Source organism: Echinops telfairi, unplaced genomic scaffold (genome assembly GCF_000313985.2).
Source record: "Echinops telfairi isolate 266 unplaced genomic scaffold, ASM31398v2 ScPeMD7_7400;HRSCAF=8409, whole genome shotgun sequence".
NCBI lineage: Eukaryota > Metazoa > Chordata > Mammalia > Afrosoricida > Tenrecidae > Echinops > Echinops telfairi.
Window position 1 is genome coordinate 5,901,665 of NW_022111300.1, and position 17,446 is coordinate 5,919,110.

The following is a 17,446-nucleotide window of genomic DNA, read 5'->3' on the forward strand; positions in this document are numbered from 1 at the left end:
CAGCAGCTAGCCTCTTCTTTCTGCCACAGAGAAGCTAGTGGACTTGAACTACAAACCTCATGGTTAGCAGCCTAACATATATCCTACCGTTCTGCCAAGGCTCTTTAGCTACTTCAAGGAAATTGGCTATATAATTCTAAGCTTCTTCACAAACTGAGAATTGACAATCCTACCTCATTTTAAAGAAATTACTCAGTGGTCAAGCAGAACAGAGCTGAGATCCTACATGTCAGCTTAAATAAAGAATGTGAGTGCTTTTTAAATTTTCTCACTCTATTATTTTTTTAATCTTCTGCACCTTTTTAAAATTGTTTTATTAGGGGCTCATACAACTCTTATCACAATCCATACATACATCAATTGTGTAAAGCACATTTGTACATTCATTGTCCTCATCATTCCCAAAACATGTACTCTCCACTTAAGCCCCTGGCATCAGGTCCTTATTTTTTCCTCTCACTCTATTCTATTGGCATATCTGCTTTTCAGCTTTGAACATTTGCTCTTAAAGCCGTTTCACAGGGCTTTCGGCAACGATGGAAGAGATAACATTGTGTTTGGCAGAGGTCAAAGCTTCTTTTAAGAGGTTCTAACCTCAATGAACCATGAATTGTCACTCCGAGAAATACGGTACACTGCCTCAGAATATCTACCGTTTCCTAAAACTTGACATTACTATGGACAGCTACGTAAAACCACCTTTCAATACTTGCCTCTGTCTTGTTTTGTTAAGTGCTCTACAGCATTCAGCACCCCAGCCATTGTTTCACGGACAGTTTCATAAATCGAGAGACTGAAATTACTGAACAGCTGGAAGAAGTTGGGGATGTCCCAAGTCGGCGGAAGATCTTTCTTCTTTGGCTCTTTGGCTAAAGCTGGAACAAAATAAGGTTCAACTAAGTCTGTATCAGACATGAAGTATGATTGAAAAGCCTTGTCAAATTCTTGCTGCATCTGTTTGAAGACATTGCAACTTCTGTTGAATAGAGAGGCCATGTCCACAGTCAACTGGCTGAACACTCCCTCAAGCTGGACCACTTCTTCATCTTCCTCGATGTGCTTTTCAATTGTGGGAACAGCTCTTTCATGATCATCATGGAAAGGAAACAAAAAACGATGGATCATTGTGAAAAACTGCTCAATCTGTGGGGTGGGGTGAGGGAAACAAATGGAAGAAGAGATTACTTTTTTCCTTTGGGCCATTTTTTTAGGGTTAATCATTTTATTAGGGCTCATACAACTCTTATCACAATCCATACATACATCAGTTGTGTAAAGCACATTGTACATTCACTGCCCTCATCATTCTCAAAACATTTGCTCTCCACCTAAGCCCCTGGCATCAGCTCCTCATTTTCCCCCTCTCTCCCCACTCCCCTCCCTCGTGAACCCTTGATAATTTATAATTATTTTGTTATATCTTGAACTGTCCGACATCTCCCTTCACCCACTTTTCTGTTGTCCGTCCCCCAGGGAGGAGATTATATATAGATCCTTGTAATCGGTTCCCCATTTCCAACCCACCCTCCCTCCACCCTCCTGGTATCGCCACTCTCACTACTGGTCCTGAAGGGATCATCTGCCCCGATTCCCCGTGTTTCCAGTTCCTATGTGTACCAGTATACATCCTCTGGTCTAGCCTTTGGACCATTTTTTTTTTAATCACAAACTTTAAAGCCAACTTATAGTAATCATTCTAAATGAAGAACAATTTTGGGCAAGAGAGGATGAGGTGATTAACTTAAAATAATCCATCCACTCATACTTTTTCTGGTGTTCTTATAACAGACTTGGGTTATGATTGCAGAAATCGGATCTAAGGTTCTGTCTGGTTTCTGTTTGCCAGTGATGCCCACAAAGGACATCCGTCAGTATTGTTGAAGAGCCACAGCCTGATGCGCCAGTGGCAGCTGGCATGTCATGGTCTTCGGGCGCCATGGAGATTGTCCCAAAAACCATGGTGAAGGCTCTTGTTTTTCATTCACCTCTTTCTCTGTTCCTTTTTGTCTTCAGTAGAATGTCATTAGTGGCTTTACACTGTCTTCTTTCTCTCTTCATAAATTGGTCTCAGTAAAGGAAAGGAAAGATCAATAGATTTGCACTGCCGCACAGCTGTCTGATGCACCTCAGTGGGTTACTCTTTTTAGGAATAGTATGTATTAGAGGGGTCACAGTTCTCTTGGGCTATAGACAAAAGAATGAAGTTCTAATTGTGGGATTTCCGGGACCACTTTGGGGGAGATTTTCTGGCAGTTGCCCAGACTCTATTTCATCTGTGAGACCCTGAGTCTCAGCCAGAACAGGGTTGCCCGTATACATTAGTGATGCTTGATGTCTTGTTGAATGTCCTTGAACATTATCAACTCTCTAACATCTGTGCTGGGACAGCCCAGTGCCGTTCAGAGGACTCTTCACGAAGTCTTAGAAGACTGTGCCTTTCTCCATTCTGTGACACTTACCTTCCCAACATGATCACTGAAGACAAAGCGGGTGCATAAGCAAATGTGGTGAAGAAAGCTGATGGTGCCTGGTTATCAAAAGATATAGCGTCTGGGGTCTTAAAGGCTGGAAGATAAACAAGTGGCTATCTGGCTGAGAAGCAACAAAGCCCACATGGAAATAGTACATGAGCCTATGTCATCATGAGGTGTCAATGGGATCAGGTATCAGGCATCTAAGACCTAGAACAAAATCATATCCAATGTGAATGGGGAGGGGGGCATGGAGTGGAGACCCAATGCCCATCTGTAGACAATTGGACATCCCCTCACAGAAGGGTCACAGGAAAGAGATGAGCCAGTCAGAGTGCGGTATAGTACAGATGAAACACACAACTTTCCTCTAGTTCTTTGGTGCTTCCTTTTCTCCACTATCATGACCTCATTCTACCTTACAAATTGGATTAGACCAGAGGATGAACACTGCTACAGATAAGAGCCCACAACACAGCGAATCCAGGATAGATAAACCCCTCAGGGCCAACAAGGGGAGTAGAGATGCCAGGAGGATTAGGGGAGGGTGGGGGGAGAAAGGGGAAATCAATCATAAGGATCAACTTATAACCCCCTCCCAGGGGGACTAATAATGGAAAGGTGGGTGAGGGGCGAATATTAATATAATATTCTATAACTTTATCAAGGGAAATAATAATCTATAACTTTATCAAGGGTTTGTGAGGGAGGGCAGAGGGGGAAGAAATGGGAAGCTGATATCAGGGGCTCAAGTGGGAAGAAAATGCTTTGAAAATGATGATGGCGGCATATGTGCAAATGTGCTTGACACACTGGACAAATGTATGGATTGTGACAAGAGATGTTAAAGCCCCCAGTCAAAGTATTTAAAAATATATATGGTGTGATTAAACTTATGGAAAATTATACTCCTTTCTTTAGACACTAATAAGTATATTTCTAGACATACATATGTACATAGATATTTGTATCTGTACATGTATATGGTTGTCTGTGTGTATGTATGCTTCTGAATATATAAAACTATAATTATAGGATCTATTTTTGTGCCTGGGGAACTATTTAACACAATAATTATCATAGGTAACTTCAAGTGAAGAAATTGTACTTAAAAACTTTTTTTTTTACAATAAGTTGTGTGTGGAAAATGCAGGAAGCACATGATCTGATCCCCTCTCAGGAATGAGTTTATAGAAAAATAAAGCATCTTTGAGTCAAAGCAAAACAAATACATTCATTAAATTTTAAAATTAAATGACCATGATTTTAATATATATTAAAAAAAAGACTGTGCCTGTCTCTAAAAAACGATCTGGCTCTGCCTCTCCCTCTGTCACCTTCCATTTACTTGACCCCATCCACAAAAACAAAACTTCAAAACTCAAAGAAATGTTCATGCAGTCACACAATTGGCACACCTAGGAATGGCCCTCACATCTGACTTCCAGCCAGTGTGGTTCCACTATCTTCCGGTGAACTGGAAAGAGACAGAGACTATAAAAATAGAGCAGATGCAATTATCAGTGGAGGCAAATTAAGTTGGCATATTCATTATCTGATGGGTTGCTTCCTTTGTAATGGGCATGGTGCTGCCAAGCCAGGAACACACTTTAATTAGTGCATGTTATAATATGGAGAGTGAAATATGAAATTTCACTCAATTTCATAGTCGGCTCACTTTTTGAATCACACCAATAGAATTGCACCCTTTTATGGAACATAGCTCAGCCTGCGCAGGTCACCTCCCTCTGTGATTCCTTATACCCAGAAATAGCCAGAGACCGTGCACAGGACTCGAGGCAATACAGGTGCCTGAGCTCTGAGTGCATGTACCACATACAAGAGGTCAAGTGCACTGCAGAAGAAATAGAGGAGGCAGAGAATGTCTTTGAAAATGTTTGGCACCCTGGAGGAAAAGTTAAAGAAAGTCGAAATCAGAGACTATAATACTATTTTTCAGAATAGAATTCAACAAATATTTATTGAATACCTTCAGTGCTCAGAGACAAATTACAGGTGGTTCCTGCTCTTACAGAGCTTGCAAACCAGTGGGAATGTGCTTACGAAGGGCAAACACAAGGTCAAAAAGGGGACTTCTTGGAAAGGTACATGCAGCATTGTTATCCGGAAACAGATATTCTAAGCTGTATGCTGTGCATTCCCAAAGGATGGCATTTTCGGTTGCAAAAGGCCAATATCAACTCACGCGCTTTTGTTCTAAACACAAGTAGACATTACTAAGAAATAGATCCACTTGTGTGAGGCCCTCGCCTTACGAACTCTGAAACCTGGAGCGCTGGTTTTCGCTTACCGTGTTTTGGACGGAGAACCAGCCAGACTGGCAGGTCGTATAGTGGCTCAAGCAACGACTTTCCAGACAAGTCTTGCATTCATCCCAGGAACCCGTCAAAGACACCTGGCAGAGCCGCTCTTCCTTGTCCAGATGTTCTTGAACTTCGTTCATAAGTTTCAGGGCCTCCTAATTATGAAGTAGAAACAGACACTCTTTTATTTTGCAATTCCATGTTGATTTCCCTTTGTGAACATGCGCATGTTCGAAATGCTCGCTTCAGCCTCTCTCCTGCAGCAGCTGATACATCTCCAAAGCTTTCTGTTTGACTACTAGCTCTGTTTCTGGTTGCAGGCTAAGCAAATCTCTTCCATGTGCTAATTTATTCACTTGACAAGCCTTCATGGAGAAAGACACTGCGTTTGACTTGGGGGAATTCTCAGTGAAGATGCAGTCCCTACTCTGGGAGAACCAGCGCCTGTCATTTGTCTGATCAGTTGTCTGTCTTTACATCCATTCTAGGGGAGGGGAAGGGAGATGTGGGAGGCAGGTGTCAAGGCTTTAAGAAAAGCTCACTTATTCTAATTGGTTCATTTGCTGTCTTTAATTTGTGCATGCTCTTAAACATTGCAAGAAAGCACAATCATTGATACAATGGATGGGTGGATTGTGATAAGAGCTGTAAGAGCCCACAATAAAATGATTTCTTTTTTAAAAAGAAAGAAAGCGCAATCGTTGTGCATCAGATAAATATTCCCACCCGGTTCCATCATACTTGCAGACGCTGTCTCTTTAGCATCTTGGTTCTTTCCCGTGGCCCTCCCAACATACCCTGTGTGGCCTCGAGCTTGCTTTCCGACCAGTGCTCTGTGCGGTCGGACCCAACAGCCTGCAACCCACCCACCCGCGCCCCCATCCCAGACCCCGCAACCCCCAAAGACATCTTTATCTGCACCTGCTCAGACCCCCACCTCCCTGCCAGAACAAAAGTGGGGTCTCTCCCTGCCTGAGGCTGAAAACAAACAAAACTCACTGCCACGCTGTGGATTCCAATGTTTAGTGACCGGCGGGAAGGTTTGAACTGCCAACCTTCCGGTTGGAGACTCTATGTGTGTCGCAGGAGAATTGCCTGTGTTGACATATTTGGAAGTAGATCGCCAGTCCTTTCTTCAGTGGAGCCGCTAGTGGTTGGCATCCAAACGTGTTAATCGTTCGCACTACGAGAAAGCATCCCCAGTCCCCGGGGAACTAGGGGATTATCATTAATGAGTTCTGCCACAGGCTGGCTGCAGCCTCAGGGCCAAATGTGAGTCACTTAGAAGAAAACCTCATTAAGGAGAAAAGTCTCTTTTATTTAAAACCAGCTTAGTGTGCAATTTTACCTAATAAGACAGAGGAAACCACCCTTTCTTGGCATGTTAAGCCCAAAGCATCAGCCGGCACTGACAATCTTCCGAGCCTGCTGTGGGTTTTCAGTTGACCTCACTGCACCCTGTCCTGGTGCTAAGCCAGGGGATTGCCGCTGGCAGTAGCTCAGATTAAGCTGAATACATAAATTGGCAGGGCACCAGCCTGCCGCAGGCACCCTATGATCCAGACAGAGTTTTCTTGCAGAATAATTTTGGAATCCTACTTCTTCTCTGGAAAGGTTTGATCTAATAGTTCCAATTGTGAACATTCTGCTTATTGTTGTCACAGACAAGAAATTTCAAATTTTCTAACTCTGAACCGCATTAAGGATGTACCCTTGGGCAAACCATTTAATGCCTTTAAGTCTCAGTCTGATGATTAGCAAGCAGGGACAGCAATAGGATCTACCGCTTACATGAGCTAAGCAAGGCGCTTAGCATATTATTGCTATCTTTCTTGTCCCCCAAAGCAGAACAAAAAACTAGCACGATGCCCAAATTTTAGTGCTGATGTGTCGTCATGGATGAAGTAGATAGCTTCTGCTTTCGTTTGGAGTGTCCAATCTAGTCCCTCCACGTCCCCACCCCCACCCCCATCCCCATCCCACCCCCCCAAAAGTCCCCAGCACATCAGATTTCATAGTTAGGACGGTATTCCTGTTCAAAGCTTAGCAAAACTCTTAGCACAATACCACGGAAACCTGCGGGGGGACAAATCACCCTGGGCGGCTCCAGGGTTCCGGCTCCGTGCAGAGTGAGCTCCGGAGGCTGTCCCCGAGCGTTAATGGGAGCAGATGAGGACAAGCGGCCTGGAGGACGCGGGGGGCGTGCTCAGGACTCAGAGACGGGAGCATTTACTCCATCTTTGTCAGTTCGTAATTTGTTCACTGTAACTTTAAGCAAGGCAATTCAGGATTAAGTAGGCGTCTTTTTTAAAAAAATGAACTTTTTAATTGAGTGCTGGAATCAAGCCGTGTTTAATTCAATGACTTTTTACACAGTCAGAGCTTTTTAAAGCACGTGTAAAAATATTCCCTGTTCCTGGATGCTGCTGGATCAGACGTGAAACCAGCGCTAGTTTACTTGACTCCTGCCTCCTCCCATTGTGCGGGGTCCCTGCATCATGTCTGCCTGCGCACTCTCCTTTCACGCATCCGTGTTGGGGTAACAGGTTAAATAGCACCTCTAACATCAGTTTCCTTAGCTGCAAGATGAAAGCAGTGGTTCTTCCAGATGTTGGAAGGACTCGGTGTGATAATGCGTTTTGTTGGGGCTATAAATGATGTCTGGCATCATTCCGCCCAGATGGTGAGCCTCACAAGTCTACTAGGGACAACCCAGTTCTGGGGGCTTCCACATCTTCCTGATGAGGCGCTATTTTTGATTTCCTTACAGTGTTTTGATTGCTGCCAAAAGGAGGAGGAGGAGGAGGTGGTCCTGCAGCTGCTGGTCAGGCAGTCTCCTTCCCTTGTCTGGACGGCTGCCTGACTGGAGGGGTGGCAGCGATGTCAGCCAGGCTGGTGACAGGCTGGGGGGTCAGGTTATCAGACAGCCCGAAGGAAAGTGCCCAACGGACTCCCAAAGATCACAATGCTCGGAAGCCGCTTTTTAGAACTCTGTGGCCTCTGACTGTGGTGCGCGCACTGGGTTAGAGGAAAGAAATACTAGAACTTCCCTTCAGGCTTTTAAAAAAGATTAAATAGATTGAGTTATGGTATGAATTGAGGAACGCTGAGAGTGTAGCGGTTGCACACTGGGCTGTGATGTGCATGGTCAGCGGTTCGAAACCACCAGCCGTTCACTGGAGAAAGACAGGGCTTTCTACTCCCTGAAAGAGTTAATCTCAGAATCTCACAGAGGAAGATCTACCCTGTCCTAGAGGGTCTCTGTGAGTTGGCATCGACTCAATGGTAGTGAGTGAGTGTATTATTTAGTATACCAAAGCTCTCTTGAGGTGTTTATGCTAGACAACTTCCCCTGCACTCTGGGGAAGAGTGGACCCCACCCCCCATCATTGCAGAAGCATTGGCAGTCTTCTGCTTGCCAATCAATTGCAATACATTGCAGTTTGGGAGGATTCCGGTGTATTGAAGTTTATTATCTATCTTTCACAGACCATTGTTGCTGTTAGGTTGCCCCACTCTTGGCAACCTCATTTGTGGCAGAACAAAACTGTGCTCCATCGGGTGTCCAGTGGCTTGGTTTTTTTGAAGTAGATTGCCGGGCCTTTCTTCCTACTCCATCTGGAAGTTCTGCTAAAACCTCTGCTGCATCCTAGCAACGCATCAGCATCCACTCACAGACAATTTGTGGCTGTGCATGAGGGGGATCGGCCAGATCTCACATCTGGGTTTTCCCTCTGGAAGGTAAGACCTCTCCCATGGAACCACCAATGCCCTCTTTCACTAAACTAACCCTCAGAACCCTTGTAAGAAAGGAGGCTTACTATGCAACCACGAGGTGTCGAAGGGATCAGGTGTAAGGCATCATCAGAACAAAAAATCTTACCATAGTGAATGATGGGGGGAGTGTGGAGTGGAGATCCAAAGCCCACGATTAGGCCACTGGAGATCCCCTTGCAGAGGGGTCTCAGGGAGGAGATGAGCCAGTCAGGGTGCGATGTAACAATGATGAGAAATACAACTTTCCTCTAGTTCCTAAAGGTTTCCTCCCCGCTCCCACTACCATGACTCGAATTCTATCTTGCAAGACTGGCTAGACCAGAGGAGGTACACTGGTACAGATAGGAACTGAAAATACAGGGAATCCAGGACGGATGAGCCCTATAGGACCAGTGGTGTGAGTGGCAAAACAGGGAGGGTAAAGGGAGAATGGGTAGGAAAGAGGGAACCGATTACATGGAACTGTGTGTGACCTCCTCCCTGGGGGACAGACAACCGAAAAGGGGATGAAGGGAGACGTCGGATAGGGCAAGATATGACAAAATACCCATTTATAAACTATCAAGGGCTCATGCGGGAGGGGGGAGCAGGGAGGGAGGGGAAAAATGAGGACCTAATGTCGGGGGGTTTAAATGGAGAGAAAATGTTTTGAGAAACTATGTACAAATACGCTTTACACAATTGATGTGTGTATGGATTGGGACAACAGTTGTATGAGCCCCTAATAAAATGTTTAAAAAAAAAAAAAAAAAAAAAAAGGAGGCTTAAAAAGTTTCTTGCACAAAACCCCATCAGCTTGGGAAAATAGGACAAACATAAGCTCAAATGGATGAGAAGCAAACAGCCCTACTGACACAGCTGCATAATGAGCTCTTGATTGGCCACATGACAAGGTACAAAACACGGTGATCTAATCAGATCAGGGACGAGGGCTAAACATTTTGAGTGATTTAGAAGACTATTTGAAATATGGACTTAAATCCATTCTAGTTGGAACAGATAATGTTAGCAGTTCATATGTTTGACTGGTGAATAAATTAATACACATATATTTCGAACTGAGTGCTGACAAATTCTTTAGTAATACAGATGTAACACCAGAGACTCTTGATGGTCACTGGTCTATCTCAAGTCTCCCACAATATCCTAATGCAGAGGAGGTTAAGTATCATGAAGCAATTTGAAAAACAGAACGTCACCTAGAGGAATTCCCCACATTTCTGGATTTGGAGTCTACTCCAGACTTTACAAAGGCCTATTCCACAAGGAAGATGCTCTTTGAGGAAACCTGAAGTTTCCTTCCAACTTTTTCTCCCATAAAGGTTGTTGTCCAGAAAAGTTATTATCAAGGAAAAGAAGTGATTCATCCAATGCACTAACAAATCCAATATATTTGGTTCCGACACGTTCAGGAACAGGGACGATTTGCTGTAACGGTACCTGCTTTTCTGCTCTGCATTTCCGCAGGGTTTTCATTAGACTGGTGTGTTCTTCCGCCCTTCTTCCCATCATGGTTTTCATCTGCTTAATCCCAATCAACGCCTTCTTCACCTCTTCATTGGCCTCCGTCTCCTCGGACTCAGAAAGACCTAAGAGATATGATGTGGTTTTGCCTTTGGCATTTAATCAGATTACGAAAGCAAGGGTTCGCCAGTGTTCCACCTCCCCCAGAAGAGGCGGAGCTGCCCTTCTAGAGGATCACGAATTGTCTCCTGGGTCCAGCTGCCCCGGGAGAGAGCCTGTGCGCTTCAGTTCTGAGAGCCCAAATACGGCAGGATTCACCTCCCCTCCTCCTGGTCATGTTCCTGAGGGCTCGTTTTTTTAAAACAGCCTTATTGACATCAAATTCACATGGCATACAATTTAATAGTTCATTCCTATGAAAAAGAGTTATGCAATCATCAGTACAATCCATTTTAGAACATTGTTAGTCAATTAATATGGTTTTTCTATCCATCATCAGAATGATATATTATCATTCTGAACTTTATATGCCTGTGGCGATAGCCCCCTTTTGTATTTGTTTTGTTTTTTTATAGCCCCGTTTTGGAGGGCATTTTCTATGAACCAATTGGAATCTAAAAACCCATTGGCACCGAGTGGATGCTGGCTCACAGTGACCCTACAGGACAGGGTAGCACTGCCCCTGTGAGTTTCTGAGACTGGGATCCTTCACAAGAGAAAGCCCAGTCTTTTTCTCTTCTTTTCTTGTTTAGCTCAGTCTTTTTCCTGTGGAGCTACCTTGCAATTAGCAGCCCAATTCGTAACCGATACCCCACCAGGCCTCCTAATAAAACAGGTAGAGTAGGGGATTAACACCTGACCTGAGTAGAGGGTGGGAGCCCTGGTCGTGCAATGGTTATATATCCAGCTATGATCCACATGGTTGGCAGTTCAAAACCACCAGTGGGAGAAAGACTGAGCTTTCTACTTCCAGTTAGTCTCCAGGAGTCACTGGGAGTGAGCAGTGCGTTTGGTTTATAGTAGGAGGTATGAATCAGGCCACGGTCTTTGTTTCCTGCATCAAAGGGAGAGCAGATGAAAAGCTGTTAACTTTTAGCTCACCTATGTCCATAATAATACTAACATAGAGAGCCCTTTCCAACGTCCTCTCTGTCAGGAAGGCTGTTCCCATCCCTGGCCTATGGTCAGAGGGCCTCGACGAGCGGCTTAATCCATGTGGGGACTGTGCAAGTCAACTTTGGGTTTTCACTGTCATCCACAGCCTTCTGAAAACCAGGTGCTCAGAATTTAAATGCTAATCCTATTCCTTCCTCTGGTGGTAAATTTTATTTTTTACAATCCTTGGATTACACAGGTTGATGTGCTTCTTCTGAGTGGGCTTAGCTGCCACCTTACTTATGGCCGCTTGTTTTAAGACCGCAGACACTCTTCTTTCTAATGGCTAGACATCATCACCGCATTTCGCTACAGCACTTAGGACTTGTTTTAATTTATTCCCCGCCCCACACCTTCTTTCACTTAAAAGAGCCAGGACTCTAAATTAAGACTATATACTAGAGATCATTTAGAATTCCCTAGACTCTACCCAACACAGCGAAACTTTTATTTGATTTCAGCTTTAATTACCTTTGAAAGTGGCATGAAACTCAGAAAGCCTCTCGGCTAATCCCGGACAGCCTAGCAGATGTTGCAGACAGACACAGCCCTCTTGAAGTCTCGAATCAGTGGCTCGGCTGCAGACCCCACTGGTGGCTGTCCCTGGCGTACCAGGACAGGCCTGTGTACCGTAGGGTTTTCAGTGGCAGTAAATTGCCAGGCCCTTCTTCTGAGGAGCCCCTAGGTGAACTCCCACCTCCCACCTCTTGCTGAGCAGCTGAGCGAATTAACCCTTTGCACTACCCCAGAACTTCACAAAGCATTTATTGTTATTGTTGTTAGCTGCCTTTGAGTCTATCACGATTCACGGCGACCCGTTTCATAGGATCTTCAAGGCTGCGACTTTTTAGCATCAGAACTCCAGGCCTTTTTTCTGAGGCACCTCTGGGCAGTTTGAATCGCCAGCCTTTCAACCAGTAGCCGAGTGGCAAACCATTTGCACCATCCAGAAACTCCAATAAGCAAAAACACTTCAACAACAATACCCACCAAGCCCCCAGGCACCGAGGAGGAGTCAATTCCGATACATATCGCCCCTGCACAGGGTTTCTCCCGCTGTTAACCCTTACAGGATCAGACCGCCTCATCTTCTCTCGTGGGGATGAACTGCCACTGTTGGGGTGAGCAGTCTAGTGCTTATAGATGGCACCAGGCTGCTGGCGTGCAATTCATCATCACCTCCTTCACAATCGCTAAGGTGGCTTTCTTAGGAGCTTATTCTTGCCTCTAGTTTAATTGCAGTTTTCTAGAGGAGGCCTTCACCACTTGTCTACTAGTTTGTCACACTGTGGTGGCTTGTGTGCTGCTGGAAGCTACGTCCTTAATATTCAAAATGCCAGCAGGGTCACCCACGGACGAACTAATGAACAATGGGTGGAGGGAGACAGCTGTCAGTGTAAGACATGAAAAAAGAGTTTTTATCAAGGGTTCATGAGGGAGGGTGGGAGGGTGGAGGGAAATGAGCTGATCCCAAGGGCTCAAGTAGAAAGAAAGTGTTTTGAGAATGATGATGGCAACAAATGTACAAATGTGCTTGACACAATGTATGTATATATGGATTGTGACAAGAGCTGTAAGAGCCCCCAATAAAATGATTGAGAAAGGAGAAAAGAGAAAAAGCAGGCCATTGTCAGACGCAGTGCCACAAGATGCGCCTTCAAGGCTGGAAGGCGATCGATGCACCATGGAGGACAAGCTGTCTTCTCCAAGCAGAGTTCACCATCAGGGCGTAGTTAAAGCTTTCAGGGCCTTCATTTGGGCCCGTGATGGGGCACATCTCAAAATGAGAAGAAAGAGCTGCAAACACCCATTAATAATCGGAATGTGGGATGTATGAAGTATGACTCTAGGAAAATTGGAAGTCATCAGAGGTGAAATGGAACGCATAAAGATCGTATCCTAGGCAATAGTGAACGGAAATGGACTGGCATCGGCCATTTAAAAATAGACAACTATGGGGTTTCTATGTGGGAATGACAAATTCAAGAGGAAGTGCCTCACCCTCATCATCATCAGAAACTTACAAGATCTATCCCGAAGCACAATGCTGTCTGCGATGGGAAAATATCTATACACATGCAAGGAGATCCACGTAATACAACTCTTATGCAAATTTATGCACTAAAGCTAATGATGAAAAAAAAAATCAAAGAACTCTACCAACATCTTTAGTCTGAAATTGACCAAACATGCAATCAAGATGCATTGGTAATTATTGATGATTGGAATGCAAAAGTTGGAAACCAAGAGGAAAGAACAGGAGTTGGAAAACATGGCCTTTGTAATAGAAACACAACTGGAGATTGCATGATAGAATTTTACAAGACCAATGACTTCATTGCAAATACCTTTATCCAAGAACATAAGTGGAGACTGTACACATGGACCTCAGCAGATGAGCTGACTACATCTATGGGATGAGAAGATGGAGAAGTTCAACCTCAGCAGCCAGAGGAGCCAGAGGGGACTGACAGGGGAACAAGTCCAAGAGAGCCAAAATATGACCTCAAGCAGTATCTCTCTTAAATGTTGAGAACAGCTCAAGAATACATTCAACCCAAGACCTGACAAGCTGTTGGGTGACATCGAGGACATCAAACATTAATAAAGCAAAAGGCCATAAGAAGACAAGATAGAAGGGATCAAAGTGGGTGTCAGAAGAGACGCTGAAACTTGCTCTTGAACATAGAGCAGCAAAAGCAAATGAAGTAAACGAACTAAGACGAAAATTTCAGAGGGCAGCAAGAGAAGACAAAATAAAATAGTATAATGAAATGTGCAAAGACTTGGAGTTAGAAAGCCAAAAAGGAAGAATATGCTCCCGTATCTCAAAGAACTGAAGGGAAAATTCAAGCCCTGAGTTGTAATATTGAAAGATTCTATGGGCAAAATGTTGGATGATACAGGAATTACCAAAAGAAGATAGCAGGAATACACAGTCATTGTACTCAGAAGAACTGGTCAGCATCCCACCCTTTCAAAAGGCAGCATGAGACCAAGAGCCAGCTAATGATACTGAAGGAAGAAGTCCAAGCTACAGTGAAGGCATTAGTGAAAACAAGGATCTAGAAATTGATGGAATACCAATTGAAATGTTTCAATAAGCTGATGAAGCATTCATCTATGCCAAGAAATTTGGAAGATGGCCACCTGGCCAACAGACTGGAAGAGATCCATTATTTGAACCACTCCATAGAAATGTGACCCAACAGAATGCACAAATTATTGCACAGTATCACTAATTTCACATGCAAGTAAAACATTATTGGAGATCATTCAGCAATGATTGAAACAGTACATCAACAAGGAGTTGTCAGAGATTCAAGCTGGAATCAGAGGAGGATGTGATACAATGGATATTATTGCTGACATCAGGTGGATCTTGGCTGAAAGCAGAGAAAACCCCCCAAAAGATGTTTGTTTGCATTTTATTGATTATGCAAAGGAATTCAACTGTGTGCATCATAACAAACTATGAATCACATTAAGAAACATGGGGATTCTAGATTACTTCCTTGTGTTCATGAGGATTCTGTATGTGGACCAGGAGGTAATTGTTTGAACAGAAAAAGGGAATATTGTGTGGTTTAAAATCAAGTAAAGTGTGCGTCAAGGCTGTATCCTCTCATCCTCCTTATTCAATCTGTATGCTGAACAATGAACCTGAACTACATGAAGCTGGACTACCTGAAGAAGAATGCACTATCAGGATTGGAGGAAGGTTTATTAACAATCTATGATATGCATATGACATATGCTGAAAGCCAGGAAGACTTGAAGCACTTACCGATGAATCTCAAGGCCTGCAGTCTTCAGTGTGCAACTCAAGGTAAAGAAAACCCGAATCCTCACAATTGGCTCAATTGACAATATTGTGATAAACAAAGAAAAGGTTGAAGTTGGCAAGGATTTAATTTTGCTTGGATCCACAATCAATGCCCAAGGAAGCATCAATCCAGGAATCAGACGGCATGTTGCATTGGGCAAATCTGCTACACAAGACCTCTTTAAGGTGCTTAAGAGCAAGGGGGTCACTTGGAAGTTACTAAGGTGTGCCTGACCCAAACCATGGTGGTGTCCATTGCCTCATATGCGTGTGGAAGCAGGGCAATGACCAAAGAAGACGGCGGAAGAATTGATACACTTGAATTATGACGCTGGCCAAGGATATTGAAAGTACCGCGGACTGGCCAAGGCTCCAATAAATCTGCCTTGAAAGAAGCATGGCCAGAACGTTTCTTGAAAGGGAGAACGGCAAGACTTTGGCTTGTGTACTTTGGACATGTTATCAGGAGAGACCAGGCCCTGGAGAGAAACACCATGCTTGGAAAGTAGAAGCTCAGCGAAAACAATGGGAGATCCGGAAGTAGGTGGATTGACCCAGTGGCCGCAACCATGGGCTTCAGCCTGGGCTGGGGTAGGACCAGGCAGTGGTTTGCTTTGTGATTTGAAGGCCCTAGCTACAGCGAAGTAGCCTGGGTGGCACAGTTGGTTAAGTGTTGGGCCAGGTCAGCAGTTCAAGGCCACCAGTTCAAAAGGACCTGCCTCTCCCCGAGAGAGGAAGGTGAGGCAGTCAGCCCCCAGAATGATTTACATCCTCAGAAACCCTGTGGAGTAGCTCTACTGTCCCATCGGCTCATTATAAGTCAGAATTGATGGTATGGCAGTGGATTGGGTTTTGAATACAAAGGAGCCTGGTGGCTCTCAAGGCTCAGCATTCAGCTGAAAACCTAAAGGTTGGACGTCTGAATCCCCCCAGCGGCACCAGGCAGCCTGCTTCCATACAGAGGCCAGCCACGACAACCATGTGGAACCCGAGGCCCAACAGATGGAACATGAAATCCCCTTGGTCACATGAGGTCCCTAGGAAGTGGAATCCCCTAGAGGGTGACTAGCAACAAGAGCCACCAACTGTCAGGCGTCACTGCGTGGCCAAGCACTTGGCTGCTCACCAAAAGGTTGGCAGTTCACATTCACCCAAAGGTGCTTCAGAAGGCAGGCCTGGTGACCTGTCTCCCTAAGCCTGGAAAACTCTGTGCCACCATTCTCCTCTGCACACACGAGGTTCCACTTGCACACACGACTCGCCATGAGATGCGATGGACTTAATGGCAAACAACAATTGGTCACATTTTAGCTTATTGAATTTTACATGTTTAGTACCCAAAGCATATGCCATTAAGCAAAAGCCGCCTGTTAATTATCACAGGGCAAACAAATTCAGTGTAATCATAACCCATTCTTGCACGATTTAAGAATAATTGCACAGACTGTATTTGTTGGAATTTTTCAAATGCTAGAAAAGTATTTCGCTGTTCATTAAAACCGTGCTGAGATGAAACCAAACATCTGGAAGATACACACACAAGCAGTCAAAAAGTTGGCAAGTTTTATCTGCCTGATAGCAAACATCTGGATATGTGCACATTCTCAGATACTTGGTTGGAATTTTCTATTTTTAGCCAGATGTTTGGCATCGCATATACTTTGTTTAAGTGCCTGGAGATCATTTTGCTGTGAAACTCAAGAGTTGTCAGGACACCTCTTATCTCTGCACCGTAAATCACTGTAAATGCCAAGGGCATGCAAGCAGGACACAGCCCAGATAAAGAGATCAAACATACTCTCCAGGTTTCCAGCAACAGCACTTTTGTCCTTCCAAGCGGGTGCGCAGAGACAATCTCTCGAGCACAGCAGACACACCAGAACTATCCCGAGGGGCGGCTTCATGTTCCCGAGGCTACTGCAAAGGAAAAACAAACCTCATCAAATGCCTTCCAGCGTATTTTCTACAGCCATCAATGGAAAACACATGGAGTTCCCAAACATGTACTATCCATTTTCCTTTATGACTTGAGACTCTATGTTACTATGCCTGCGACACGAGGGGATGCTTGAAATATCAGGGTTTAAAACAATTTTTTTTAATACCAAATCCCTGACAGTTCAATAAGATCATCGTTTCAAGTCCTCTTGTGGTCTCCAAGATTCACAAGTGAAGGCAATGAACGCCATGACTCGCAGACACGTAGAGGCCACACTTTGTTTTATTTGCACGTCAGCTGTACACAGCCCTACATTCAGAATCAGTTAAAGTCGTGTCAGAGCGGTTCTTTTTTGACTTGGACTCAGAGTTCTGCATCTCCAAGGGGACTTTTATTAGGTGGCTCACTATTTACTTCTTTCTGAAGGCCAACACAGCCGCACACGTTTTTCTCAGACTTCTTAGAAAACCCATAGGTTGCATGAATAATG

General features: G+C 44.4%; 1 protein-coding gene across 1 annotated transcript in view; it reads right to left on the reverse strand.

Annotated features, from left to right (window-relative positions):
• The window catches only part of CLUL1 (clusterin like 1), a 35,499-nt gene extending 18,578 nt beyond the window's left edge, over positions 1-16,921 (reverse strand). The window contains exons 1-4 of the mRNA XM_030887312.1: positions 16,816-16,921; positions 10,013-10,161; positions 4,783-4,950; positions 714-1,143 (exon numbers count right to left, since the gene is read on the reverse strand). Coding sequence (XP_030743172.1) covers positions 714-1,143; positions 4,783-4,950; positions 10,013-10,161; positions 16,816-16,921 — 853 coding nt within the window. The remainder of the gene's footprint in view (positions 1-713; positions 1,144-4,782; positions 4,951-10,012; positions 10,162-16,815) is intronic.
• Between the last annotated feature and the right edge of the window lie 525 nt (positions 16,922-17,446).